The 27,721-nt window shown below is 40.7% G+C and overlaps 2 protein-coding genes across 2 annotated transcripts in view; both read right to left on the bottom strand.

The window, feature by feature from the left end:
- LOC135250906 (interferon-induced GTP-binding protein Mx3-like) overlaps window positions 1–27,028 on the bottom strand; it is a 71,297-nt gene extending 44,269 nt beyond the window's left edge. Inside the window, exon 1 of the mRNA XM_064327713.1 lies at window positions 26,755–27,028. The gene's annotated coding sequence lies outside the window, so the exon portion shown is untranslated. The remainder of the gene's footprint in view (window positions 1–26,754) is intronic.
- LOC135250902 (hemopexin-like) lies at window positions 6,417–12,762 on the bottom strand. The gene is given in 10 exon segments (XM_064327707.1): window positions 6,417–7,228; window positions 7,587–7,734; window positions 7,951–8,081; window positions 8,280–8,366; window positions 9,021–9,230; window positions 10,080–10,233; window positions 10,698–10,861; window positions 11,274–11,375; window positions 11,931–11,953; window positions 12,642–12,762. Coding segments are annotated over 10 exon segments (1,305 nt in total). The 5' UTR covers window positions 12,707–12,762; the 3' UTR covers window positions 6,417–7,007.
- Window positions 27,029–27,721: the final 693 nt, after the last annotated feature.

Raw genomic sequence — 27,721 nt, 5'->3', positions numbered from 1 at the left:
TGTGTCAGTGTGTGTTTGTGTGTGTATGTATGTGTGGGTGGGTTTGTACTGTATGTCTGTGGGTGTGTATGTGTCTTTGGATGGTTGCCTATGTGTGTGTGCATGGGTGTACTATGTGGATGTGTGTATGTGTGTGTGTGTGTACATGTCTGTGCATGTGTATGAGTACCTACAGTGTGTGTCAGTGTGTGTTTGTGTGTGTATGTATGTGTGGGTGGGTGTGTACTGTATGTCTGTGGGTGTGTATGTGTCTTTGGATGGTTGCCTATGTGTGTGTGCATGGGTGTACTATGTGGATGTGTGTATGTGTACTGTGTGTGGGTCTGTGTACAGTATAGTTGTGTACTGTGTGCGTGTGTGGGTATGTGTGTATGTTTATGTGTACTGTCCGCGTGAGTGTGTGTGACAGGGCCTCCAGTACGGAGCTCTTGCCGGAGCTCTGGTCTCCAATCACAGCGATGGCGGGCAAGGCCAGGTCTTTCTCGATGCCGATCACTCTGAGGGAGTCAATCAGGTCTATGTAAGGCCGCACCTTTTCATCCAGGTGGCTGTGCAATACTCCGTAGGTACCATGGCCTACAGAGACAGTGAACTACAAAGCCCATATGTTCACCTCAGAGTGACTCACTTAACCACGGTCCCTACCACAGCGTTCCTGTAACAGTATTGTCTTACTGTAAATTTGAAATGCGCAGCCTTCAATAAAACGGAGGTTGCTGTTGTTTCGCTCTCTCTTTTCCATGCCTCTCTCTTCCATTTTCCTCTCCCTGGACTCGCCACCCTTCTCCCGTCTCCCTCTCGTGTGAGGCCACATGCCAGGAAGAGTTCGCAAGGCCTACAACGGAGCACGGCCCGAATATCCTTGGCTACCGGCTGCTGGAGGAACGAGGCGCTCCGAAGAGCTCCTATGATTAGAGGTGGTTGAAGAACCAGGAGAGCCACGCACGGCCGACGCATCCTGCAGAGCGAGTCCCAAGAAGCAAGCGACTAGCGGAGGAACGTGTTTTGGAACAGAAAGGGTGACCAGTTTCCCCTTTCCACCACAACCTCCACAGACTTCACACTGAAACCCAGGAAACATTTTCTAACAACCAACCCAAAGCAAAGGACACTCAAGTAAGGCTGTAAATCTCGGCTTAGTATAATTAAGGACGGGCCAAATGTAGCCACATTTATGATTGGATGTGTGTAACTGACCGTTATTGTGTTTTAATGATAAATGTAAACATTCTATATGTTCCCTTGGCTCTAAGCCATCCACCGCGCTCTGTTAGTTTTAATATATGTCAGGCACAGGACATATCTTGCGTGTTATCTATTTTAATTACTAACCGGTCATAACAGGGCATGTTGATCTCTATCAGACACACATAGATAGCTATTCAGTTACCCTGTATCTGTTTGGTATGCTTCATACACCATTGTTTCTCACTAGCTTTGTCTAGATTCAAAAACCTCTCCATTCATACTCCTACTTGTTCCTTTGTTCTCTGTGAATACATTCTCTGTGATCCGCCGTACATAACCCCCCACGTAGGAGAACATTCAACACTCCTCACTCACATGCTCACATGCACACACAACACCTACACACTCGTGCACTCATAGTTTGGTATACATCTTCATAGAGAATTGTGCTTTGCCTTTTCGGTACTTTGTGTTTAATAAACTCCATTATATTTACACAGTTGTCTGTATTTATATTATCCTTGTGTTGAATTGAGTCAGCCGCTGCTAATCCAAAGAATTTAATAGAATACCTTAGCTAAATCATTTATATGAATTTAGTATTAGCTGAATGTATATTATGATTTGGTTAAGATAGACTATTATTGTGTAATAATAATTAATTTAGGTTTTACTTTAAATTACCAATTTATAGTTTGTATATTTAAAATTATGAGACTGATTATTAAATGCTGGCACCACCTGTGAGGATATTGATATCTTCTGCAGTTTGGTGCCCCACTATGAGAAATAGCGGCATGTCCCCTACAGCTCCTTTCATCTGCTGACTGACATGATGAGAAAGAAATAAACAGAAATAAATTGATAGATGTGACCACTTCTACAGTTGCAGACATAATCTCAGCCTGGGAAAGCATGTTCAGCTTTTTAGAACAATTTTGAATGGGTAGAAAATACCTCACCACTCTTTCACAGCTTTACTAGCATCTTCATAGGTTGCTTCAGGACTGGTCATTGATTCAATCTGAAATGTAAAAAAAAAAACATCATGACTGACCTTTTGTGTCGGGGTCAATTTAGACCCTTTTTCAAGTTAAGATATGTCATAAATACCATGTAGCTTGTTTTATTGGAACCAGGCTTCATGATATCCTCTAGAATAATTATATGAACAATACAATCACATTTCAGCAATTTAATGAATTTTGAAAATCTCATTAAAATTTTGTTACATCTGTGGTGGTATGGGTCAAATTGTACCCAGCAAGGAATAATGGTTGGTGATAGTAAAGCATATAGCATAAAAAAGTTATGGATAGTTATGTTGATCAGATTTGACCCAAACAAAATTGTCCTTGTTATCTATCCCTAAGTAGATGGTGAGTATGATCCTGACCATGACAGAAAGACCTCAGATGAGGAGGGCAGCCCCAACGAGACAGATGCTCAGAGCCATGACATCTCCATGTCAAAACTGACAATATATAATGTCCTCATGAAAGGCAAGGCAGAGCACAAACTCTGAACATAATTAAAATGACCCTAGGATGTGCATCTGCCATTTCCCAGTCTTTTTGGTTCAGTCTTGATGTCAGTTAACCCACTGGAGTCTTTTCCTCTTGTAAATAACACATAGCAAGGGCTTTTTCTCAGATACACGTCCTTTTAGACAAGCAGATCATAGTTGCCGTTTCACTGTAGTCAGGGGAACTGGTTTCTCACTTGTTACATTGAGCTATTCCTGAAGGTGTGGTGCAGTTTTACGATGCTTTATCTCACTAGACCACACAATATATTTGTCTTCTGCCTCTTGTTCTTACTGGTCTTCTCCTGTTAATGTTTACTGCCCATCAGCTGGAACCTTCTGAGTGTGTACTGAACACTGCATCTGGAAATCTTAAGTTTCTTTGCTGTATTCACTGGAAATAACCTTCTTGCTACAATGTTTACTTGGCACCACACAACGCCTTCTTCTTTGCCATATTTCTTGCCACTTTAGTGCCCAATATACTTGGACTACAGGCTAAAGGTAGTAGGCTTTCAGGGGATTAATAAATTCCCCCTCAACCTCCCACTTTGCAAAATTATTGGTTAGACTTCTAGTAACTCATTGTAATGAAAGCCAAAGGAGGCTATTTTGAGGAAAGTCATCTTTTTGTGTTATTGTTGGCAGAAATTGAAAAAAAAGTTTGTACTTTGATTTGTTATTCAATAAATGTGCATATATTAACTGAATTCTTTTTTACCATTTTATTTAAATTGCAGGCGGTCTAATACTTTTGGCCTGTACTGTAGGTCTGAAAAGTGACCAGACCTATGCAAGAACTGTGCATACATGGGATCTGCAAGAGACCGCTGCAATAATATACTGTTTCTAAAAGGTACATCATGTACGTTAGTTTAACTACACCCAGCTGTCCTCCAGTGCAGCATGTAGAGTGACTTGTCCCGTTATATTTATGACAAATTAAATATGAACGATAAACTTGATAGAAATTAATATGAACTCTGACCTGAATTCCTCAAGATGAGGAACTGCTGGCACAACTGATTTTTCCCCCACAAACATTCATGTAGCATAAACACACACCCTGGGCGTAGTCGTCACAACCTAACAGGCTGTCTAACTAGAATCACAAGGCTTGCATAATTGTTTGTTTGCCCCAAATGGCATAAATATTGATCCTGTGTAAAATATTACAGATTGTATTATTATTAATGCTGTTTATTTACTAGCAGATATACATTACTTTGTTACCATAAGAGTATGAGAAACAACGGTTCATAGCTGGTTATCAGACTTGAAACCTCCAAGAATGACTCAGTCAGCAGGGACTGGGATGGTCCAAGCCCCGGGTAGGCACTTGGGTTAAAGGATTGACTCTCTGTGACTAGGCACTGCATTTGCCCTGGAGTATTCTGTGGTGGAACACAGTGGGCATCACCCTGCCAGAGATGGATTAAAGGCAGCCACAAATTCTGTAGAAAAAATAAATGGAAAAAATCCAAAAGAATTCAACAACCACTGAACATTGACACCAGCCAATGTAATAAATGGGCAGTAAAAAGTGAAACAAAGCAAGGCTGCAGGAGTGTTTTTTGGACTTCATCTATTCCTGCTTTACCCACCTTACCATTGTAAGAATCGCCTCAGCCACACCACATAGAAGTATCTGAGTGGCAAAGTAATGCATGTAGTTTTACCGGGTGCTACCAGAATGGGATTCATTTAATGTTATCTTGATTATCTGACTCCAAAATAATGTTTTAACATTTCCTCTGTTCTAACAGTTGTACATAGGAGGAGACTGAAAATGCTATCTATCTTGGCTTGTGCTGGCTTGTGTAGCTTACACTAACACCATGTGTATCTTGCAACAGCACTAGTGTATAAGCAAGTGACTATGGGGTGCAGACATCCTGAGTCTCACTGGTGACATGCTTGCCTGTGGGACAGTTCAGTGAAAGCACAGTTAACATTGACCCACAGTAGGGCATGCGGTCAGCGTAGTCAAGGCAGGCACAGGGCAATGCAGCTTTCTCTTGCTTATCTGGACTTCATTCTGTTCAATGCACAAAAAATATGACTGCAATCAGGCAGAGGAAAGTACTGTGGTAAAAGTTGATCTCAAAGTACAGAAGTTCTCTGCCTTGAGAGGCGTGTCTTACCCAGTCGCTTCAGAACCACAAACCTCAGCATTCATCAGCATTTTATATATGACCAAAAAAGGTAAAAACATGTATAATAAATAAGGGCATGTGGGCCAACTGTGTGCACCCTAACTGCGTATCCTTAGCCTACAGTAACAAACCAGTAATATTACCCTTGGCTCTGGGTACACATGATTGAATGGTACACAGGGTTTTATCTCTTGTTTCAGTACTTACTAGAATTCACCCAATGGTCTTTATAGCTTCCACTGAATGAATCTGCTGTGTGCGATCATATCAGAAGGGATTTTTGTGATGCCATCAATTTAGACAGGGAAAGTCTGTATTGGCTTTCACTTTCTGTTGTAATTTGTCCCATTCATATTTAAATGAATTTTTAGCACCACATCACACTTTTGATTCATATAGAAATTAGATGAGTATTTACAGTATTTCAGCTGTCCACAGAATTCATAATATGGGACAAACATACACACGAATATTTCTAAATACCCCAAAATAAAGAGGCAGAGGGGAAATGGATTGGTTGTTGTTTAGCTTTATTTGTGAACAACTCCAGAGAGGTCAAACCGTTTGCATTGTTTATTTTTTGTAAAAAGATTTTGACAAGTACATATAATTATTCCTGACTTTCTCTCTGATGGTGTACATTTCATGTCTGTGTGTGCTTGTGTGTGTCTATGTCAGTGGCTCTTCTCTTCTGCATTTAGTGGTCACAACCCAATAGGTCCTGGGATATCTTGTGGGGCTCAGGCAGGGCCTTGCTGGTGACCATGATCATGGGACTCTTGTACTCATAGAATTGGGACCCAATCAGCACCTTCACCCCAGTGGGCCCACAGATGGTGGCATCAATGACACGGGGGAAGGGCAGAGGGACCACCTCACCGACTGTATACTAGATGTTGAAGTATTGCTTCAGGGATATGTTTCCATTCCACCAGAAGAGCATTGGTGAGGTTATTCACTGATTGGATGATTAGGTCTGGCTCACTGTTGGCTTTCCAATTGATCCCAAAGGTGTTGGATGGGGTTGAGGTCAGGGCTCTGTGCAGGCCAGTCAAGTTCTTCCACACCGTTCTTGACAGAACCATTTCTAATTGGACCTTGCTGTGAGCCCAAACTGTTGGGGAAGCACAGAATAATCTAGAATGTGATTGAATGCTGTAGCGTTAAGTTTTGCCTTTACTGGAACTAAGGGGCCTAGCCAAAACCAGGAAAAACAGCCTCAGAACAGAACAAGGGGTCTCCAGATATTATTGGTTATGTAGTGTATGTATTAAATATTCTCTGAGTACACATAACATGTACCAGTGAGTTGTTAATGTATTCATGAAGCATTAACTAATTTATGGTAATGTTTTTATAAACCATTTTTAATGTATTTAACTATTAACTGAATACACGACACATGCCAGTTGTTAATGTATTCTTAAATTATTAACTAATGTCAACTACTACATTAATGTTAGTTTGTGTACTCTAATTGTAAAGTGTTACCAAATAGACATTCATGTTTCCATAGAAAAATAGCACAAATTAAATAGAATGCAATATATTTTTCAGATTTTATTAGTTTCTTTGAAAATACAATAGGCCAGGTGGAGAGGAAACATTGCAACTGTGGGATGAAGAGCGTTACAGTGTCAAGAGGGAGCTGGAGCCATGGAGAACCTACACATCACGATAAATCTACCACTCTGAGTGCATGTGTGTGTGTGGTTGTGTGTGCATGAGTTTGAGCATGTGTGCGTATGTATGTGAGCGTGAGCATCTGTGATTGTGTGTGTATTACTGCCACCGTTCCCCATTCTCATCTGCTGTGACTCCCTATGCAGACAGACCCGTTAGATAGAAAGAATCAGTTTTGGTCAGGTTACACAATGGCTGCTTTTGTGCATGCAGGAAAATATTTTGTAGGCCAAAGTCCTTCAGTGTAATTCTGTACGAATGTGATTTTTCTGTGTGCTTTTGACATGACCAAGTCCTCTAACTCTAGTCGGACATTCGGGATCTGAAAAGCAGTACCATCTGATTCACAACCTGGCTTTTTGAGAGGCTTTTCATTGAAACCATATTCCCTGAAATTCGCCCCTCATATCTAAGGCTCCCTCTTCCCTTTCTCGCCTGGGTTTGCTGCCTTAGTTTCAGCACCCTAGCATTTCCATAGGTACTTTGTGGGCTTCTGGTTGCATTTTGCTCATGGCCATGAGCGTGGGGCTCTTATACTCAAAGTACTCTGTTCCCACATACACCCTAACCCCATGGGGACAGCATGCAGCTGCATCAATTCTAGGGAATGGATGGGGAATGTCCTTAGTCACATTCCGTGGGGTGGCTGACAGGTCAATATCCTTCATATGTTGCCCTGTAGGAGGCGAGAGAGAGAGAGAGAGAGAGAGAGAGAGAGAGAGAGGGAGAGAGAGGGAGAGAATACGTATACTACATATAATTATATAATATATATAATTTCCAGAATGTATTCAAACTGCACATTTATATTTATCAAACTGTACATATTATTATTTGAAGCTGTAGTATTAGTATTTCACTATGGCACTATGGGGGATTCTGTTAAGATTCTGTTTTACTACAGTATCAGGCTGGTGTGGATTGCACTGTCAAGCTCACCAGGTAAATGTTAATGAGTGGGTAAGAACAGGTGTGCAAAGTTGTTAATGGCCAGAGAAGTGATCGCTGATGAGAGTACTAGTAAAAGTCGGTACCTTGTATGACGTGCACAGTGTGCTCATTTGGACAGACAAAAGCAGCATCCACGTGGCCTTCAATCCCCAACTCCTCCTTCAGGGGTTTGGGGTACCCCTCAACAAGAGCGTACGGTGCTTCCTTTTTGTAAATGTAAACTGAATCATCCTATTAACAGACAATGAATAATGCTTTACCACTATGATACATTTACCACACATACTTAGAAGCACATTCAGATAAACAGACAGACACACACTAACACACACACACATGCACTTAGAAACATGCATACACACATACACTGATCTAGACACACCCACTTCTACACATACACACACTCTCTCTCTTTCTGATGATATTGTAGTCTCTAACCCAGCTCACCTTGATTATATATAGCTTTCCATCATGGAAGAAGACTGCATCCACATCGCCGTGCACCTCCTTCCAGTTGGCATCGATGGAGAAGGAGTACCAACCATGGTGATCGGAGTCCAGATGCGAATACATTTCACCTGACCGACACAGGTAAGTTTTAATGTGTGTTTATTCGGTCAATTCAGCAAATCGCCAAGCAACTACTTCATGCGAATGCGTGTGAAACCATTTCCCAACCATCATGTCTTTCTCTCTAGATCTTTTCTTTGAGAGACAAAAAAAGAGAGAGGCCGTTTCTAATTGAGAGAAAGAAAGAACAGGCAACAGCAACTCACCTCTGAAGGCATAAATTTTTCCTTTGCCATCCGAAGCGACGCCATCCAGGTGAGGGTCAGTGCAATTTACAGTGTCGCTACTATGGCCTACAGAACGACAATTAGGTTTAATCGTAGAACACTATGCGTGTTCTTACTGTACTATGAGCGTGACCAAGTTAACCATATGGTACCATGAACAAGTTTGACAGATAAATCAGTGTCACTTTGCTTATGAACCAACAGTCAGTTTCAAGCAATTCAAGATAACACAAACATTGATTAAAAAAAAAAAAAAACAATAGCTAAAATCCTGCTAGAATGAATCAAAGTTTTGGCACTCAAAATAAAGCCAGATAAACAGACTTTTGCTACTATGCAGGATATGGGCCACAACAGGATCTGCTCCTGCTGTCCTGAGCTTTTGGGGGCCCCCACCCCCTCTGAGAGATTGTGAATGCTTAACAGCAAAACGGGGGTGGGAACAGAGAGGTGGCGTTCGTGGCCCGAGGTGGTGGGGTGGATGGGGGTTGGATTGTGATCATGGAAGGGGGGATGGGGGCGATTTGGGGAGTTTTTTCAGGCTGTGTTTATGAGGCAGGGCCCTATGCAGTGCGTACCATGCGTACACAACAGGGTCATGTCCAGTGACAGGGCCACTGAAAGCTTTCCCATTTTACCCCCCTTATGTGCGGGCCTCCAGGTACTCATGCCATGCAACCATATGTGAGCGATGAACGTCAACACAATCAGTCCACGTACCCTCCTTGCACTTGGTGAAGTAGTAATGGGTAGTCTTGGGGTATCGCGGTTCCACGTGTCCTGTTAATGGGTGGAACCTGGTGAAGTTGTGTCCATGGAAACAGTAGTAGCGGTTCAGCCAACGAAGTGCGGCGGTGCAGTGCGGCAGGTGAGGCCACTGCTTCTCCTCCACTGTATGGTTTTTAATATCGTAGTAGTACAATTTGTCTCCTAGGAAATGAGAGGAAAACACATGATCAGTTTTTACTTTTTTTTCCATTGGGTAGTATTGACCTGTCTCAGCTGGTTAAATCTACTCCAGGGACAGATGTGGATCCAGGCCTGACAAATTCCATTCAAACAGCACCATGCTTTAGTTTAAATTCAACGGTTGATCAATCTACAGTCAAGGTAATAGATTTTATTATATCACCTTTTTTAAGTTGGTAAAACCAATTGAAATATATATTTTTTTTTAATGTGAAAATTTGTTCTTGCGTGTTGTATATGTATGCGTATGTGCTTTTTTAAATGAAACCCATTAGAAAAGCACATCAGTAATGGTCATATCCCTACCCCATAGCACCCCCACATTTTGAGGTAATGCAATTTTTATGATTTTAGGACATACATTTTGTGGTTTTATGTTTCTGTTTTTGGACCTTGTTCTGAATATAATCCACATTTATTTAAAATTTGTACTTTTGGTTTTCTGTTAGCAAGGTATAGTGAACTTATGCCATTGTTGTGTGACATTTTAACCATGATTTCTCGTGCGTTTCCAGAAAAGCTCTTCCATCCTTATCTGAAACATTTCACCGTGGCCCAGTCAATGATTGAACTTTGCTCACTGAGCAAGAGTATTTGCAGTTTAGTGAGAGTGTGCTCACCCCTGAATAAGATGACTGTAGCGTGGGTTGGGTTAGCATCGGTTTAGCATTATGAGTGTGCATGCTCTGTTAGACTGTATCAGTTGAGCTCGCCCTTGAAGATGATGAATTTAGTGAGGATTGGTTTACTGTATGTTTAGTGCTGAGTGTGTGTTTTCTCAGGATGTTTTTGTGGAGAGTCTGCGCTCACCCTTGAAGAAGATGACTGAGTCTGTTTTACACTCCCCTTTGGGGCACTCGACGGCAGCATCCAGGTGGTCGGGAATCCCGGGGAACACATCCTAGATATCTTTCAAGTAGTCTGGTTCCAGGGTGTGGTTGTAGTAACTGAGGACCTTTTCATTCTGCAGCGTGAGTGCAAAGAGAGGGGTTCAACATAATAAAACTGCAGCGTTAGCTATTTTTACATTTGCGTATACATGCTTGATGGGCTGAACACATGTTCATTTTTAGAACAAGACTATTTTTCATATAATCTCAGTAATGGATTGAAAACCCAATTTGTTATTAGAAATATGCATTTATGATGAACGGACATTCAGTTTTACTAATATTTAGGTCTCAAGAAGGTCTCAAAGAAGCATGAAGAGAAAAGGGCTTATGAAATGTGCCAAGAAGAGGGGGCTGAAAAGCTAGAGACACCTTGTGGAATGTACTGTGAAACCAAGAAGAGGAGAGAGAACGACGGTGACAACGAAGGAGGTAGTTTATAAAACATCAAGAAGAGGGACAGACAGGGACAAGGAGAGAGGTTAATGAATTGTACCAAAAGGAGGTTTGACCAAAGAAAGAAGTTAGCGGTCAGTACCAGGAAGAAGAACGTGTGGTCATGGCTATGGTCTTCGGGGTCATCCCCACTGTGCATGCGGAAGGCTGCGTCCACATGCCCGAGGTGATGGTCGTCGTCCATTTCCTTGAAGGTCCCATTGGAGAGCTCAGCAGGTCCTCGGAAGCCCCTCCACAGGTAGTGACCTGGAAAAAACCAGACAACAGACCTGAGGCCAGTACCATTTCTACCAGAAATACAAAATACAACACGCATTACATTCGGAATTCATTTTCATTTTACTGATCAATCTGAGATCAGAGGGGTTAATAAAAAAAGGCTTTTTATTAACTTTATCCCTATCAGCTTTTCCAAACATGATGTGCATACCACTTCATAAGGAGCACTGGAAACAAAAAAAAAACACTTACGGACAACAATAAAGACAGCAAGCACAATTGAATGTAAAAAGAAAATACAGTTAAAAAAAGGGCAGACTAATGTAAATGTTTATACCCTGAGCAGTAAACTACTCAGGCATGTGCAGGGAATGTAAGTTAAATTCACTGATGACAGTGATAATAGCCAGAATCAGTGTAAGGGTTTTTATCTTGGTACCTTTGAAGAAGTAGATGGTGCCTTTCTCGTCAGGGGCAATGGCGTCAAACTCGATGCCTTCGCAGCGGTCAGGCAGGGCATCATGGTGGCCCTCATGGTGGTCTGTAAGAGCAGGTCAGATTTATGGTTATCCACACTTTTTTTTTCTTTTCTTATTGTCATGTTTTTTGGATGTCATATATGTCGGTGTGCACCCTAACTGTACCACTACGTCTGCATCGCTGCACTCTGTGGAAATATCAATGCCTTTGAGGTATTTAGTCTGACCGCCTCAATCGCAAGGGAAAGCAATATTTGTTATTTCTGGGACATAGGTGACAGTTTTGGGTGAGGTGGTTCACGTTCATTTCAAATCATGCATTACATATATGATCAGTCAGCTATTGCATGTACCGTGAGAAGCATTCTGTGAGAATTGTTTGGCAAAGAAAGGAGCACAGGCTCCCTCTTGTGGCCAATAGATTTACAGAAGGGAAATCTCGGCAGAAAGCAACTCCCTCATCCCCATACGTTTTTTATCGCACCATTAAAATGACTTAAGAACCATGAAGAGATCAAATAATAATATTCAAGAGGAATACTACTGCGTGTGTGCATTAGTGTGTATGTGAGATGTCACTAATCCAGTCAGGTAGGGATACCCCTGTCCACACTCACCCGCCATCATGATCTCCTGTTGCCTGTGAAGAGAAGAAAGTGATATTTTTCAGAATTTTGGGATCTATGAGGCTCCATCATTTCCGCCACAGTGAGTTTTTTTCCAGTGCATTCGGCCTATCTGCTCAATGTTGGTTTCATTACTGAGCGCCTGTTATATCTGACATTTTGTATATTTTTACTACAGCAAATCAGGATAAAATCTAACACGTTGTTTCAGGATGCAACACCAGCACCGTATCTTGGATTTGAAGAAAAACATAAATACCCGCACCTCACGACATTGTTCTCAAAACAATGTCTATTGAAGGGCTTTGACCAAACTGGGCTTCACCAGGTTCCCATATCAAAATGCATGCAATTGTGAAAATGGCTTGTTTCATTTATTGTTCAAGGAACAATGCAAGAATGTGCATGTACTTCATACCTATGCCAATTCTAACCATGCTCAGCTACTATGCAATCACTCAGATGCAAATACACTGCTTGTGTCAGTTTTATCCAGTTAACTCTAGTGTTTGTTGGACTGCTTTTGACAAGAAACAAATCAACACTTACATTCACTTTTTAAAGGACAAAATGTTGATTGAATCCAGAGATAAGGACAAGCCTAAATGTTGTTTGGATTCAGCCCAAAGTTTAGGACAAAATGTGATTAAATCCAGGACACAGAGAGTCTGTTTGAGAGCCTGGAGATGCGGTGGTACTCACACTGGGGTAGCACAGCTGAGGGCTAGACACAGGAGCAGGCACAGCGAGCGAGCGAGCAGCCTCATGCTGAGTGTCCTCTGGGTCCAGAAACTGGAGCGGAGAGAGCAGGAAAAGGTGCCTGATCTGGAGATTGACCGGGCTTTTATACTGGAGACCTGAGTGGGTGGCTCATCAGGACATCACTGATAGGGGGGTTGATACAGGCAAGAGCCCTCTTCCACTGTTTACCCAGATTGTGTTTGTTTGGTAGGATGAGAGTAAAGGGACCATTGTACACAAAAGTCAAGCTATACAAAGATCACAATCCCCAAGGCCACGCTAAATTCATTACCCTCTAACTGAGAACCCATCACCTAAGCTATTATCCAATAGCCACTACAGACTATAATGGTGTGACCTTTTAAGACATTACATATACATTTAGGCATTAAGCAGATAGACTCTAACCCAGTTTTTGCCCATGAAAAACAGATTGGTGATGGGGGAGGTAAACATTGGCAAACACAGGTATGCCATCCTGCCAAGTTACGCCTTGGCGGGGGCATGCCCCATACCTATACAGCACCGAGAGTTTGGCACTTTTCATTTCAGGGTTCCCCACAGAAATAACCACAACAGCCACAGACACTCAGCCCTTAAAAACATTAAATTCTGTACATTCTGACCCCATTTCAACAGACAGAATTCATAAACAACTTCACATGTCCACACAATCAAGCCCCAAACTAAGGGGATTTCGCGTTTTCGCGTTTTCTCCTTCTTCTTCTTCTCTTTCTTCTTCTTCTTCTTCTTCTCAATCTTATTTTTCCTGCCGCCTCTCCCACTAACAACATGTCTCCCCATTGGACATTTCACTGACACCAGCCAAATCTTCACCTACACGACCCAATCAAAAATGCGCATACACACGCAAAATACCCATACCTTTACTCTGAAACATTTCCAGTTTAAACAGCTAGTCCGCCTGTGGCCTAGTGGGCAAGGTTACAGTCTTGGGAACATGGGGTCGTAGGTTCAAACCCAGCTAGGAACACCTTTCTTTAAAGACATTGAAGAAACACAATGAGTAAAGTATTAAATATGTCATTTGAAAATGACTGAATAATAAAAAAAAATAGGCACATTTGTTTTGTTGTTGCCTAAAGACAACTGGGAAGTGTCACGTTCAACCACCATGTTACTCCTTTAACCTGCTTCGACCCTCACTAATAATTGTCTACTACTTATCAATTATTGCTTTTGCACCATATCTACCCGCCGTTACTCACACATACAAGACATACACCGTCAATAACTCATTCATTCAGACTGCCAAAATCCAGGCCTGCCATTAAAAGTATTGATATCAAAATGACACCAAGTTACGGTACTACAAACAATAGCCTATAGGCTATCTTGCCTCACCGAAATTTAATAACATGTATTCCAAAGCAATGCTACCCAATATTTCCTCAATTCTTTCAAGTCACTTGGCCCTGTGTTTTGTAATCTTACCATATTACAATGTCATGCAAACTTTGTGTCAGACCAAAGTGTCAAATATTTCGTATTGCCTCATGGAACACATTGAAATTCATGTAGAAAACTGCTGGTCAGTCACTACAGGAAGCACATTACTCCAGAAAACATATGTTTATACTTGCTTCTGAACTGAATTTGAGTAAATGTACAAGTGATTGTATATTTGCAATGTACAATAAATACATGTAAAATACATATTGTAGCCTACATACATACATAGAGAACTTCTTTATCCCCATGGGGACATTTCCCTCGCAGGATGTTACATTCACATTTACGAACAGACATTTATACCAAGAAACATACAATCATTCACGCAACAGAAAGGCTGGGCACAAAAATACATACATACCAATACAAATTGGACATATCTAGCTAATTCAATCAATCGTGACTGTGAGAAAGCCATCCACACATATGTTTGGCCTGTCCATGTACTGCACGCTTATATACACACAGGGCCAAGTGACTTGAAAGAATTGAGGAAATATTGGGTAGCATTGCTTTGGAATACATGTTATTAAATTTCGGTGAGGCAAGATAGCCTATATTGTTTGTAGTACCGTAACTTGGCGTCATTTTGATATCAATACTTTTAATGGCAGGCCTGGATTTTGGCAGTCTGAATGAATGAGTTATTGACGGTGTATGTCTTGTAGGCTATGTGTGAGTAACTTGGCATTTTTGTACGTTGAAAACGTGTTTTTTATGAGATATATTTTACTTTCCCTAGAGGCATTGTGAGTTTAAACCTTTCTTTGTCTTATGATGAAACACCAGTTTTATCCTCAAAAAAGGGGGCGGTGTAGGTGCATATTTTTGTTTTAGCCCACCACTGTGACATCTGATTCGAATTATCAAGGTCTCGTTCAAGATGACAAACGTTCGTGCCGAACGAAGTTTGCCGCGAACAGTTGTTGAACGATTTTATACCAACATTCAACATTTAGTTTGCCACTAACGCATTTTTAATAAACATGGATGCGACTGAACGGAGGGTTTTCGCAGTGGCTTCCGCGATATTAGAGGACTTCACTGATAGTGGTCCTGACATGACAGATATTAGTCAATACGAGTACACTCTGTAATGTCGTGTAACGCAACTAGTCTAATGAAGAGGTCTGCAGAATTGAGCGATATGCCGAGGAAGTAATTCCTCCATTGATGATTTTAGTTTTCGCTCACATTTCATGATGAAACGGGCAACCTTTCTTCTCTCGGTGTCTTTCCTGTCAGCAGTCATTTCTGCTCGCGGCGCACTACCTTTTCAGACTTAGGTAACGTTAGCTAACGTTCATGGCGAACATATTCAAAAGTTTGAATATGTTCGCGAACGTTAGCTAACGCTCGTCGTCTTGAACGCACGTCAGCAGGTGTCTTTTTGCTGGGCTAAAACAAAAACCTGCATCCACACCGGCCCTTTTCAGATAAGATAGGACACCCCTGATGAGAAGGGTCTCCAAGAGGGTCCCCAAGAGACAAACCATCCTCAATATCCGTTCGTCACTCACACAGAAAAACAGTGCCATCAAATTCCAAATTTTCAATCATTTGTTTATTCTTACTCTCGAGAATCAAGTCAAGGCTCAATCAATATTTGCCGTAAACTTTGCTTTATCAATGAATGTTTTTTTTTTCTTCACAAACAAATCAAGTTTAATCCAGACCTATCTAACAGTGATAGTGGTTTTCAGCGTTACTGCACTTATGAACCGAACCATTCATTTTGTCTTTAATATTGTACACAGCATGACTTTAGTTGTCATCAAAATGTACAGTAATAAATTAGCGGTATTAATAAAATAACTTGATTAATATTGTTCCTCAAAGGTAGGGACAAAGTTCCACAGGTGAAAGTGTATCTGAGTCTTATGATCACAGTTCTAAAAAACCTGAGCTGAACTTTGGAGTTAATAGGTTAGAAATCATTGGGCAACTGGGATCAAAGCCACTGCAGTGTCAATATCAAGAGCAGAATATGGGGAAAATTCAAGTTTTACATTTAATTTGAAATAAGCACGATTTAAGAAAAACTTTTTTTCCCTGTCTGATGATAAGATCTTCACTATGATGGATTTGTGTTTAGTTTATAGAGATGAAATACAAATGGAGGGAAATCTACACTGTAATTACAATCACATCTACATTCAGTTGTTAACCATGTATTTAGTACTCACTGAGAGGTCATAACAGTGTATTCATACTGTTATCTGTGAATAATATATTTATAGATTATGCATAACCTGTTGTTTCTGGTGGCTTTATGGTGATACGTTAACGATACAGTTGGTAGCCTAACAAACTCTTTGAAATGTTGATGTGCAACATGGCTAATTTGTAAATTGTAAAATAAGCATAGAATTAAAGGATGGCACTAAAGCAATTGATGTTACGTTGTTTTTTCTACATTTAAAGACATTTTTGAAAGTAATTTCAGATACATGCAAATGCTCCTTAAATGTATTTTCAAATAATTTCTAAACAAAACAAAGTATTTAAAAATAATTAAAATGCTTTATATATGTATTTGACCCAGGTCTGGTATCTAGTGTAATTACTCACCTTTCATGATAATATTCTGTCCGTAGAACACTCTGTGGTTAGATAATGCACTTTTGGTTACAGGAAGACACACCTGTGATGGGTTGTTGTGGATTCCTTCTCTTGGACTGCCAGTATTTTACAGTATTAGTAAAGTTTAGTTAAACTTACCTTAGTTGAATCTTTGTCATCCTTTACGAATGGCCACTGCAGTAATCATGTTAAACTTACACATAGCCATTACATGTGTTTATAAGACATAAATTTGTCAACACCATTGTGGTTCAGATATTTTCTTTTATCTGTAATTTATGTTTTATGAAAAAGATATCAATTTAATATTTACACAATGACCTGCGGGTGGCATGGTGGTGCAGTGGCTAGCACTGTTGCCTCACAGCAAGAAGGATGTGGGTTCGAAACTTGGCTTGGGGTCGTTCTATGTGGAGTTTTCCAAGTGGGTTTCCTCCCACAATCCAAAGACATGCAGGTAGGCTGATTGGAGACCCTAAACTGCCCATAGGCACGAGTGTGTGAGTGAATGGTGTGGTTATGCGGAAATAAAACTAAATGTAAGGATTCTGTATGCCATAAAATTTATCTATTTCAGGGCCTAGTGGTCAGTGACACCCCCTGTGACAATGGGAGATAAAACCAGCGAACACCAGGTTTGGGTATTTCATTCACACTGTCTCCGTCATGCTGGTGTGATGGTCCGATGAACCAGATGGGCTTTTATTTATTTGTTTTATGTAAATGAAAATTTTAATGGAAATTTATAGGGGGCAAAATGAACAAAATACAGACTAAGCACTATTTGGTGGGTTAAAATACAAAGATGGACTCAATCTGGAGCATGCATAATCATATTTGTGTTGCTGTTCCAGCTGACAGGTGTTTATCTTTTTTTAACCTTTTACAGTTTGAGCATCACTGAGCAAATATGAGATTAGCTTTTATTTTGCCCATGTCAAGCTGCAGAATACATGCAGAAGACCAAAACAGCAGCAGTGGACCAGGATGCAAATGCATTGTAACACAGTCAGTACCTTCATTTCCTTCCTTTTAATGACTGGTTCTAAAATATCAGGAGAGGGAACTCAAGGACATTCAATGTTTCAACACTTCTGTTCAGTTTCAACCCACATTGATTGTGTCAATATTTTTACAAGTACGAGAGTAGACGGTTGTTTGGTTAAGAGGTGCTGTATTTGCACATTGCTAGAAACCAGCTGTGTCCAACAAAGTGCTAGATTCAGCCAACTTTTACTTATTTCCATTAGCCTGCCAGGTCGTGACTGCAATCTGGTCTGGACTTGCATGCACCGTACAGCTATGGTTCAGCTGTAGGTCAGATATACCTGGGTTGTGTCCACTGACCCATTGTAGTTGTAGGTCAGATACTGTACACCTGAAACAAGCCAAATACATTCCACAGTAAACTAACTAGGGTGAGATACAACAACAGTTTTTTTTCCAGGACAAACATGTAGTATAATAAATATGTAAGCTAACAATGATAATAGGGTGGCAGGGTGGTGCAGTGGGTAGCACTGTTGCCTCCCAGAAAGAAGATCCTAGGTTCGAGTTTGCATGTTCTCCCTGAGTCCGCGTGGGTTTCCTCCGGGTACTCCGATTTCCTCCCACAGTCTAAAGGCATGTGCTTAAGTTGAGGTTAAGTGGAGACTCTAAATTGCCCATAGGTATGAGTGTGTAAGTGAATGCTGTGTGCCCTGCGAGAGATTGGCAGCCTGTCCAGGCTGTATTCCTGCCTCTTGCCCAATGCATAATTGAACAGGCTCCAGCACCCCCTGTGACCCTGTCCAGAATAAGCGGATATAGATAATGGACGGATAATAATATAATAATAACAACGGCAGCAGCAACAACAATTATTATTATTTGCTTTATAAACTTTGCATTGCATCTTTTGCATAAAACATGCATCCCATGAATGTAAACCGCTCACATTACAGTGGTGGTTCTAAGGGGTGGGTGGGGGATGAAAAGGCAGGCCCCTCCTTGTCTAGTTGCTTCCTTCAGTTACCCAAAGCCAAAGGCAGGAAGGCCCATGGACAGTGGCAGCCTCACCAACAGGCAGCACAGCTGAGGCTGATTGGTAAGAAACCATTTTGCGGGATGCCTCCATCAGGTTTGACTATAATGGTGCAGCCTGCCTTGTTTTCAGTTGAGTCCCTCACTGATGTGGTGGCTGTGTTCACGTTCAAAGCATCCAAAGCCCTCCAGCCAGCCACAAGCAACACTCATGCAGTCCTAGGATATTTTTATTATTTTGCAAGTGCTGTGTTTACTTTAATTGAACGCCGGAAGGGGGTGGAGGGGAATAAAATGGCAGCTGGCTATGTAACGGTTAATGTCTTTGTTGGTGACATAACTGGAGATCTCAGAATATAAGTCATTTGGAAGGAGCCCATCATGAAAGCAAATGGAATGTGCACACATTATTTCATTCATTTGAAATGGCATGCATGTCATTTCAGGGAAGAGATGCGCTTAAAAAGCACTACAGTCATACGCAGGAGGAAAAATCTGGTTTTATTTGTTGCACAAATGTTGCCAGATCATTCTTACTGTTCATTGACCTTCAAGGTAAATGAACTGAATCAGTGGCCAGCTTTCACCCTCTGAACAACATCTGTATCTGTACTGCATTGTAATGAAATATAGCAGATAAACTATTGTTCTGAGCAATGAAGAACAGGTCATTTTTGTATGACACTGTTCTATGCAATAAATATTGTAAAACAAACTCCAACATTGCTACTACACAGCTTTTACAAAGTTATGAATTCAACAAGAGAGAATGTTTCACAAGCGTCTGTATCTGTTTTAGCTTCATCTGCTGCAATGTTTGCTGGACAACCTTGTCATTGCATGAAAGTATAGTTTTCCCATTAGTCTAGTGACTGCTATCTCAGCATTAAATGGTCCTTGGACCCTGCACAAGAGACACGCCAACTCCAACATCTGTTCATCATTCACACAGAAAAACAGCGCAGGCAAATTCCAGGTTTTATAACATTTGTTTATTCTTAGTCTCTCGAATCAAGCCAAGGCTCAACCAATATTTGTCCTTAACCTTACTATACCTTATAAATTAATGTTTTTTTCTTTCTTTTTGCTTCATAAACAAATCTAGTTTAATCCAGACCTATATCAAACAGTGATAGTGCTTTTTTAACATTACTAAAATGCATGAAACCAACCATTCATTTTGTCTTTAATATTTTACGCAGCATGCCTTTAGTTGTCATTGAAATGTATAATAATAGATGATATTAATAAAACAACGTGTTTAATGTTCCTCAAAGGTAGGGACAAAGTGCCACAGGTGAAAGATTGAATCTGAGTCGTATTATCAGTTCTAAGAAAGCTGAGCTGAACTTTGGAGTTAATAGGTTATAAATAATTGGAAAACTGGGGTCAAAGCCACTGCAGAGTCAACATCAAGAGCAGAATATGGGGAAAATTCAAGTGCTGTATTTAATTTGCAATAAGCATGATGTAAGGAATTTTCCAGAAAAACTGTTTTTCCCTGTCTGATGATAAGATCGTCACTATGATGGATTTGTGCTTAGTTTATATAGTATAATAGAGATGAAATACAAATGGAGGGAAATCTACACTAATTACAATAGCATCTACATTCTATTTAAAACACATCAGCGCATATGCACTGGCAATAAATGCATTTGTAAGCTTGGATTCAATTGTGAATGAGATTCTGTAATTTGTTGTTAACCATGTATTTATTACTCATTGAGAGGTCACAACAGTGTATTCATACTGTTATCTGTGAATAATATATCAATAGATTATGCATAACCGGTTGTTTTTTGTGCTTTATTTGTGATATGTTGAAATGACATGTAAACAAAAATGAAAATATGTAAATTCAACATTTAATTTCGTACTTGTATCTAGTGTAATTACTCACCTTTCATGATAATACCCTGGCTGCAGGTTAGGTAATGCAGTTTTGGTTACAGGAAGACACACCTGTGGTGGGTGGTTGTGGAATTCTTCTCTTGAATTGTCATGATTTTACAGTATTGGTAAAGTTTAGTTAAACTCACCTTAGTTAAATCTTTGTCAACCTTGACCAATGGCCACAGCAGTAATCATGTTAAATTTACACATAGCCATTACATGTGTTTACAAGGCATGAAGGTATTGTGGTTCAGATATTTAACATTTTTGGGCATTTGCGGTTTTTGCTAATTATTTTTATTAGTTTAATATTCACACGATTAACTGCTATTCGGTTGCTTTTCGTTCCTTTTTGTGCAACTTTTACATTGTTTATTATGGGGGAATAAAATTAAAAGTAAGGGTTCCGTGCGCCATCAAATTGACCAAAACGAGTCAAATGCGTCATGCAGGGCATGGCTGCAACCACGTTGCTTTATACATATTTTAAACAATCTTTTTTTTTCTACAAATCACAAAAATGTTCCTATTACATACACAATCATGTTTGTGTTGCTGTTGCTTTAACCTTTTACAGTTTGAGCATCATTGAGCAAATTTGAGATTAGCTTTTATTTTGCCCGTGTCAAGCTGTGGAATACACACAGAAGACTAAATCAGCAGTAGTGGACCAGGATGCAAATGCATTGTAACACAGTCAGTAAATGGTAAATGGACTGCATTTATATAGCGCTTTTATCCAAAGCGCTTTACAATTGATGCCTCGCATTACACCAGAGCAATTAGAGGGTAGGTGTCTTGCTCAGGGACACTTCGACATGCCCAGGGTGGGGGATCGAACCGGCAACCCTCCGACTGCCAGACAACCGCTCTTACCTCCTGAGCTATGTCGCCCTCCAGTACTTTCATTACCTTCCTTTTAATGACTGGTTCCAAAATATCAGGAGAGGGAACTCAAGGACATTCAACGTTTTGTTTGTCTCAGTTCCAACCCACATTTATTGAGTCAATAATTGTACCAGTATGAGTGTAAACGGTTGTTTGGTTAAGAGGTGCTGTATTCACACATTTCTAGAAACGAGCCGTGTCCAACAAAGTGCTAGATTCAGCCAACTTTTACCTATTTCCATTAGCATGCCAGGCCATGGCTGCGATCTGCTCTGGACTTGCATGCACCGTACAGCTACGGTTCAGTTGCAGGTCAGATATACCTGGGGTGTGTCCACTGACCCATCGTAGTTGAAGGTCAGATACTGTACACATGAAGCAAGCCAAATACATTCCACAGTAAACTGACTAGGGTGAGATACAAGTTTTTTTCCAGGACAAACATGTAGTATAATAAATATGGAAGCTAATAATAATAATAGGGTGGCATGGTGGTGCAGTGGGTAGCACTGTTGCCTCCCAGAAAGAAGGTCCTAGGTTTGAGTCTGCATGTTCTCCCTGTGCCACGTGGGTTTCCTCCGGTTACTCCAATTTCCTCCCACAGTCTAAAGGCATGTGCTTAAGTTGAGGTTAAGTGGAGACTCTAAATTGTCCATAGGTATGAGTGTGTGAGTGAATGCTGTGTGCCCTGCGAGAGATTGGTGGGCTGTCCAGGCTGTATTCCTGCCTCTAGCCCAATGCATGATGGAATAGGCTCCAGCACCCCGTGACCCTGCCCAGGATAAGCGAGTATAGATAATGGATGGATGGATGGATAATAAGAATAACAACAGCAGCAGCAACAACAATTATTATTTGCTTTATAAACTTTGAATTCCATCTTTTGCATAAACTAAATGTAAACCCCAAATGTAAACCGCTCACATTACAGTGATGGTTCTAAGGGGTGGGTGGGGGAGGAAAAGGCAGGCCTCCCCTTGTCTAGTTGCTTCCCGCAGTTTCCCAAAGCCAAAGGCAGGAAGGACCATGGACAGAGGCAGCCTCGCCTGATTGCCTCCATCAACTATAATTGTGCAGTCTATCTTGTTTTTCAGCTGAGTCCCCTCACTGAGGTAGTGGCTGTGTTCATGTTCAAAGCATCCAAAGCCAGTCACAGCCAACATTCATGCAGCCCTAGGATGTTTTTATTATTTTGCAAGTGCTGTGACAGAACTGGAGATCTCAGAATATAAGTCATTTGGAAGGAGCCTATCATGATGAAAACAAATGGAATGTGCACACGCTATTTCATTCATTTGAAATGGCATGCATGTCATTGCAGGGAAGAGATGTGCTTAAAAAGCAATGGAGTCATACGCAGGAAGGAAAATCTGGTTTTATTCACTGCACAAAATGTTGTTATTGTAAGGTCAAATTCAAGGTCAATGAACTGAAGCAGTGATCTGCTTTCGCCCTCTGAACAACATCAGCATTTTTACTATACATGTGAACCTTTTCACTTCTATTTGTGTGGGTGTGGATGTACTGTATGTAATATGCAAGAAACTGGTTGTTTTCCCATGCAAAAGAACACACTGTAGAATGATGACTTCTTGATTCAGCATCCGGCACAGTTACATTCACAGAGAGAAACATTAACACCATTCTGTCAGTGGGGGCATGTGTGGGCGGCCAGCATAGGATAATTGTGTGAGGGGAGAGATGGTTTTATTTTGCCCAAAGAAAATGAATAATAATAAATTGAGAAGATGCAGAGACTGCAGTACAAGACAGGTACTATATCAGCTGAATATTATCTATCACCATTCACCAAATGTACCCACAGCGTCGCCTTTTCTTCTTTCACATGGTTAGATTTTCTCATGACCATTAGTGAAACCTTTTCTCAGCTGAAAGATAAAATCCCCAAAATAATGAATGAAAAATTTAAGCTTTCACTAATTACAGTAGATCTGATAAAGCATATTAATGGCACTTTCTTCTAGGGCAGGGAGCTTCATTTAAAAAAAAAACATTTCACTGCCTCCACACTAAATAAATAAATAAATGGCAACAATCTGCATTTCCGTTTTTGAGTAATTTATCAATTCACTGTATCTTCACTACCACCTTTATCAATTCATGGGCAGTTTCACAGTTTTCCAAGTGTCAATCAAATTATACCACCCATCAATATCACAGGTATTTAGCAGACGATCTTTTCCAGAGCGACTCATATAACTTCTTTTTCAAGTTTCCAATATAGCAACTTACTTTTTAAAGGCACATCACGGCTTTGAAATTCACAGATGAGATATTAATGTGTAATTTATCTTGTAGAACAAAAAGTGAAACTCTCTTAGGATTATGTTAACCACAGACCTTATTTTCGGCAGAAAACAAAATTCCTATGGGAAAAAAAAAACATTGGAAATCAGACAAGGGAACCCATGATATATGAAAAGTCTGGGTTGGCCTACACAAATATGTAATCACTGTAACCGTGTGTGAACCTCCATGAATGTTTTGGGGATTTTCTTGGCAGCTAGATTTCTACATGACAATGTGTCTGATAATTTGGTCCAGTTTACTCAACAGTGCCATAATCACCCCACATTTGCCGGGTGGTTGGGTACTAGTTTCAGACCCTGCATCGCTCAACATTTAAGGGAGCTAATGTTTGATTCTCCCAAATATTAAGCCTATTTCTGATGACCTAATTGAAATACAAATTATTGTACCCTCAAAAGAACTATGAGATTTAAAGAATAAGTGCGGCGTATTTTTATGTTTTTCTTATGATCAACTTATTCTATGAAACATCGTTTTAAAATATTAAAATAATCGGATCAGTAGATATCTCCCTTTAATCCTCATTGGAACCAGGTATACAACAGGTTTAATTTAAACTTCAGTTAACTGCTAGTAGAGGTCAGTAACTGTTTTCAGCAAGACACGTGACTGGGTTGACGCTAAAACGCAGTTGTGCATTAAACCGCAAGGAGGACACAGCAATCGCGTTTGTTGCGACAACACGGCTTTAAACTTGTTCTAAAGCCGGGCACCCACCGCACGCGTATCGGCCGCGAGTGCACTACGCGCGTATTACGCGCGTAACTGAAGCGTAGTTGAAGTACTGTTATTACAACGGCAGCGGGCGACGTCGTCTCCACCAGATGCGAACGCGTCGCGTACCGGCTGCGAAGCTCGCGCGACACAAGCGACCTGAAGCGTAGTTTTTCGCTTCTGTTCTATTTTTTCGGCTTGTCGCGCGTCACGTTGGCCTGTTTATACACAGAAATATGCTCTAAAATGCTAGGTATACATGCTCTGATTTATATTTCATTCTTATATTACTGGGGGTGTGTCCCTAGTTACCTCCCAGATATTTTTTAAGCAGCTAAAAAAAAATACAAGCCTTTTCGTTTTGTAAAAATAAATAAATAACTGGAACCTGGGGGAAAGGCAAACTTAGTTTCGCTGTCTTATTTTGCGGAGGGGGTGGGGTAAATTTGAAAATACACCACAGAAAGACGTAGCTTATCGCACTTGTACTTCAAAGCTTCCGGTGTTCATGGCGTTGTGGTGTTCATATCCCTTCAAGATTAAACTGTTACTGTCTTTTTCATGATTAGCTGATTTTACTAAATCTGATCATATAAATGTTTTGACGTGAATGACAAGACAACACAGGAATTCCCAATGGTTAATTACGGATTATTTATTATTATTATGATCATTACATATTCTTCGTGAAATTGGCACGCTTGTTGACCAAGCAAATAAATTAATACAGTTTGAGATTGATTGTTATGCAGGCTACGTTGCGATTTAAGTTTATGGTAATTCTTGAAAGCGTTTGCTTTCTCACGTATTTACGAGGTAACGAAATATTACCAAATTAACAGAATGAAAAAGGTCTCTCACCAAGTATTCACTTAACCCATAATCAAAAGTCCTGAACAAACGTGAAATACACGATGTAAGCCCACTGCAGACTGCGAGAGCTACTGGGAATATATTGGGATGGCAGGTATGCCATCCCGCCAAGTTACGCCTTGGCGGGGGCATGCCCCCATACCTATACAGCACCGAGAGTTTGGCACTTTTCAGGGTTCCCCACAGAAATAACCACAACAGCCACAGACACTCAGCCCTTAAAAACATTAAATTCTGTACATTCTGACCCCATTTCAACAGACAGAATTCATAAACAACTTCACATGTCCACACAATAAAGCCCCAAACTAAGGGGATTTTGCGTTTTCTCCTTCTTCTTCTTCTTCTCTTTCTTCTTCTTCTTCTTCTCATTCTTATTTTTCCTGCCGCCTATCCCACTAACAACATGTCTCCCCATTGGACATTTCACTAACACCAGCCAAATCTGCCCTACACGACCCAATCAAAAACGCACATACACACGAAAAATACCCATACATTTTTATTCTGAAACATTTCCTGTTCAAACAGCTAGTCCGCCTGTGGCCTAGTGGGTAAGGTTACAGTCTTGGGAACATGGGGTCGTAGGTTCAAGCCCAGCTTAGAACACGTTTCTTTAACCTGCTTCAACCCTCACTAATAATTGTCTACTAGCCTACTTATCAATTATTGCTTTTGCACCATATTTACCCGCCGTTCACCGTTCAGTTATTAACCGGCTACAATATTGCTAAGCCACATGGATTCAACGGGAGCTCTTCTGTGCTTACTGGCCTGTGTTCTTTAAAACCACCGGCAGGTTTGCTAATGATATTTCACGCATTGCATAGCTATGGCATTAGCTAACGAAGTCACGGCAAATGTATTCCTTTCATTAAAAAGCTACACCAGTTCACCACTGTGCCATTTCTATTAACTATATTTCTTCACTTGGCTACCGTACAAAACTTTCATATCAGCAAACGCCACGTTTCTATTTCTAAATTCATGTTACCTCGCTCTGTTCTCTATCTAGCCACATACGCTACAAACAATTACTACTTATGTACATTCTGCAACTCCGCAATTTGAACAGCTAATCCATCCGTGGCCTAGTGGGTAAGGTTACAGGCTTGGGAACACTGGGTCGTATGTCCAAGGCCAGCTTGAAACACGTTTCTTTAACCTGCTTCGATCCTCACTAATAATTGTCTACTACTTCTTAATTACTGCTTTTGCACCATTTCTACCCGCCGTTGACCGTTCAGTTATTAACCGGCTACAATATTGCTAAGATATATGCATTATGACTTACCGTCTGTACGTTCAGTTATTAACCGGCTACAATATTGCTAAGCCATATGGATTCAACGGAAGCTCTTCTGTGCTTACTGGCTTGTGTTCTTCTTTAAAACCACCGGCAGGTTCGCTAATGATATTTCACGCATTGCATAGCTATGGCATTAGCTAACGAAGTCACAGACTGGTAAACCTCACTCACTCACGGCCACCCATGTGCATTTCATGACGCAAATGTATTCCTTTTATTTAAAAGTTACACCAGTTCACCACTGTGCCATTTCTACTAACTATATTTCTTCACTTGGCTACCGTACAAAACCTTAATATCAGCAAACGCCACGTTTCTACATTCCTGTTACCTCGCCCTGTTCTCTATCTACCCACATACGCTACAAAAAATTAGTACTTATGTACATTCCGCAACTCCGCAGGTTGAATAGCTAATCCGTCTGTGGCCTAGTGGGTAAGGTTACAGGCTTGGGAACACTGGGTCGTATGTTCAAGCCCAGCTTGGAACCCGTTTCTTTAACTTGCTTCGACCCTCACTAATAATTGTCTACTACTTCTTAATTATTGCTTTTGCACCATATCTACCCGCCGTTCACCGTTCAGTTATTAACCGGCTACAATATTGCTAAGATATATGCATTATGACTTACCGTCTGTACGTTCAGTTATTGACCGGCTACAATATTGCTAAGCCATATGGATTCAACGGAAGCTCTTCTGTGCTTACTGGCTTGTGTTCTTCTTTAAAACTACCGGCAGGTTCGCTAATGATATTTCACGCATTGCATAGCTATGGCATTAGCTAACGAAGTCACAGACTGGTAAACCTCACTCACTCACGGCCACCCATATGCATTTCATGACGCAAATGTATTCCTTTTATTTAAAAGTTACACCGGTTCACCACTGTGCCATTTCTACTAACTATATTTCTTCACTTGGCTACCGTACGAAACCTTAATATCAGCAAA

The sequence above is a fragment of the Anguilla rostrata genome, chromosome 3 (assembly GCF_018555375.3).
Source record: "Anguilla rostrata isolate EN2019 chromosome 3, ASM1855537v3, whole genome shotgun sequence".
Lineage (NCBI taxonomy): Eukaryota > Metazoa > Chordata > Actinopteri > Anguilliformes > Anguillidae > Anguilla > Anguilla rostrata.
This window is presented reverse-complemented; position numbering and strand designations above follow the sequence as displayed.